Source organism: Microtus ochrogaster, unplaced genomic scaffold (genome assembly GCF_000317375.1).
Source record: "Microtus ochrogaster isolate Prairie Vole_2 unplaced genomic scaffold, MicOch1.0 UNK34, whole genome shotgun sequence".
Classification (NCBI taxonomy): domain Eukaryota; kingdom Metazoa; phylum Chordata; class Mammalia; order Rodentia; family Cricetidae; genus Microtus; species Microtus ochrogaster.
In genome coordinates this window covers 1,830,540-1,832,727 of record NW_004949132.1, presented here as the reverse complement: position 1 = coordinate 1,832,727, position 2,188 = coordinate 1,830,540, and the positions used below count along the sequence as shown (strand labels likewise).

Sequence of the window (2,188 nt, the reverse complement as noted above, 5' to 3'; positions counted from 1 at the left end):
AATGGGTCTTTTAAAACCTGATCAGGTTTCCCTGCTGGCCAAGGGTTCTGCTTACCAATGCCCTTGCTCTGTTTCCTGGTTCCTGCCTCAGGCCAAGAACCCTCTCACCCCTCCGAAGGTCTTCAGGATCAGGACCAGACTCCCCGTTTGCCAGTGACCTTGCCAAAAAAGGCCTACCTCTTTGATTTAATTGTAGTGGGGCGATCTGATCTCGGTGTTGCGCGTAGTCCCTGCAGCCTGCTTCTGCTGCTGGGACGGATCCCGCCGCCAGCAGCCTGTGTCCTCTGCTGTCGCTCCGGACCCAGCCGGTCCCCGCCGGTCCCAGCTGGTCCCCGTAGGCCGCGTTCTGCCGCCCGGTGCTCCGGTGTTCTGTCCGCGTTTCTGATTTTCCTAATTTAGTTAAATTTTGCCTAGTGCTACAAGATCTTAAATTGTAATTTCTTACAAGGAACAATGGACTGAAGATTTTGAAAGTGTTAACATGCTCCTTCATAATAATTAAAAGTTACATTTTTAAAATAAGATTTTAGTGTCTTGGTTATAATTTGTTAAAATTTAGCATGCTCAACTTTCTGCAAAGAAAGAAATGTTAGTAAGGTTACTAAATAGTAAATTCATGTTGATAATGTATTCAGTGGACTTAACATAGTCACAGAAAATTTTAAAACTCAGGATTTCATTGTTTTTATAGAGCTTCAATTTTTACTTTAACATTTAAAAATATGTATTGCTGAATATAACCTATTTCTTATTTTGAAAAAAAATTCTAGTAGTGTCACCATGTTACGCACCTATTAAATCAAAAAATAAAGAGAGAGAGAGAAAGGTATCTTGCTTTATAAGGTTACAGTTTTGATCAGCACATATTAAATGTTTTGTTAACCCAGAGGAACAGTTCTTTTCTTGACTGGACATGATTAAATAAAATAAAATTTTTATTGGTCATGCAATGTCTTAAAAGGTTTGCTTCCCTAAAATATTTTGGCTATATAGTTATAGTATTCATCTTAGAGGTTTTATCATCAGAATGCGATTTTTTTCTTTAATGTATGTGAAGTAATATTGATTTTGAAATTATGCATAAGCTAAATAGAGTAGTTGTAGTGTTTATTAACTCAAGTTAAATGCCAGCAAAGAAATTTAAAACTTCAAGCTGTGTAGAGAATTGTTTTGTGTAGTGTTGAAATATTGTCCATTTTTTAAATTACTGTAAATGTTCTTGATTTTGGCTTGAAGATATTTTGTATTAAAATTTGAGAGCTAAAGAACTGAAGTAGATAAGAGTGTCATTTGACACCAGTAGTTAAAGTATGTTTCCTCATTTTCCCCTACACAGTGGTGTACATAGTCATTTAATTATGGTGTCTGCTTCTATTTTTTAATTTTCTGAGTTATACTCCAGTTTTTATTTCAGTTACCATATATAAGAAAAAGTCCAGAAATAGTAAACCACATAAAACTGGCATTTTTATGTTATTGGTGCTTACCTTTTGAAAGTTTACTAATACATATGGATGTCATAATACATATGCATGACAAATGGTGTATATATATAAATGTTTTATGCTATATAAAGTTTTCTATACTCTTTTAGAATTATCTTCCTGAATCTTTATTCAATAACATGCAAATTCCTCTTTATTCTCTAGTGACCAAATGATAATCTCTGAGAGAAGCCAGAAGAATCTGCGCCAAGATGGAGAAGTGAATTTCAATGAAAAACAATAAAAAGTAAAATGATAAAAACAAAACAAAATGTCTCATATAATGTATTATTTATCACTTTGAATAGTTGCATAGAGAGTGTAAAACGTTCGGCTCAGCAGGATTTCTGTTGAGGTATGTTTCTTGACTCTTCTGAAGTGTAGGTAGGCTTTAGTGGTCTAAGTAGCTCTTTTCCATCTGTATCAGGAATGTTGTAAGAACTACTCCATTCAGGGCCAATTATTTCTTCCCCAGTAACTTTAGTTGAAAATTGATGTTTTCTAAGGTGGAAACTTGGTAATGCTTATCTCAACCAGATTATTCATCTGTACAATTAAGATCTGCAGTTGATGAATAAAAGGCAGATTCTCAAATTCATCATTCTCAGCTCTTTGAGTAAAAGCCTAGGCTAAATGTTAGTAATACCTTGGCTTACATTCATATTTTCTTTGGGAAGGATTTTTGATTTTGTGAAACATTAATA

At 34.5% G+C, this 2,188-nt stretch overlaps 1 protein-coding gene across 1 annotated transcript in view; it reads left to right on the top strand.

Annotated features, from left to right (window-relative positions):
• LOC101999848 (kelch repeat and BTB domain-containing protein 7-like) overlaps nucleotides 1-1,753 on the top strand; it is a 9,555-nt gene extending 7,802 nt beyond the window's left edge. The window contains exon 2 of the mRNA XM_005368511.2: nucleotides 1,650-1,753. Coding sequence (XP_005368568.2) covers nucleotides 1,650-1,660 — 11 coding nt within the window. The 3' untranslated portion in view covers nucleotides 1,661-1,753. The remainder of the gene's footprint in view (nucleotides 1-1,649) is intronic.
• The last annotated feature ends 435 nt before the right edge of the window (nucleotides 1,754-2,188 follow it).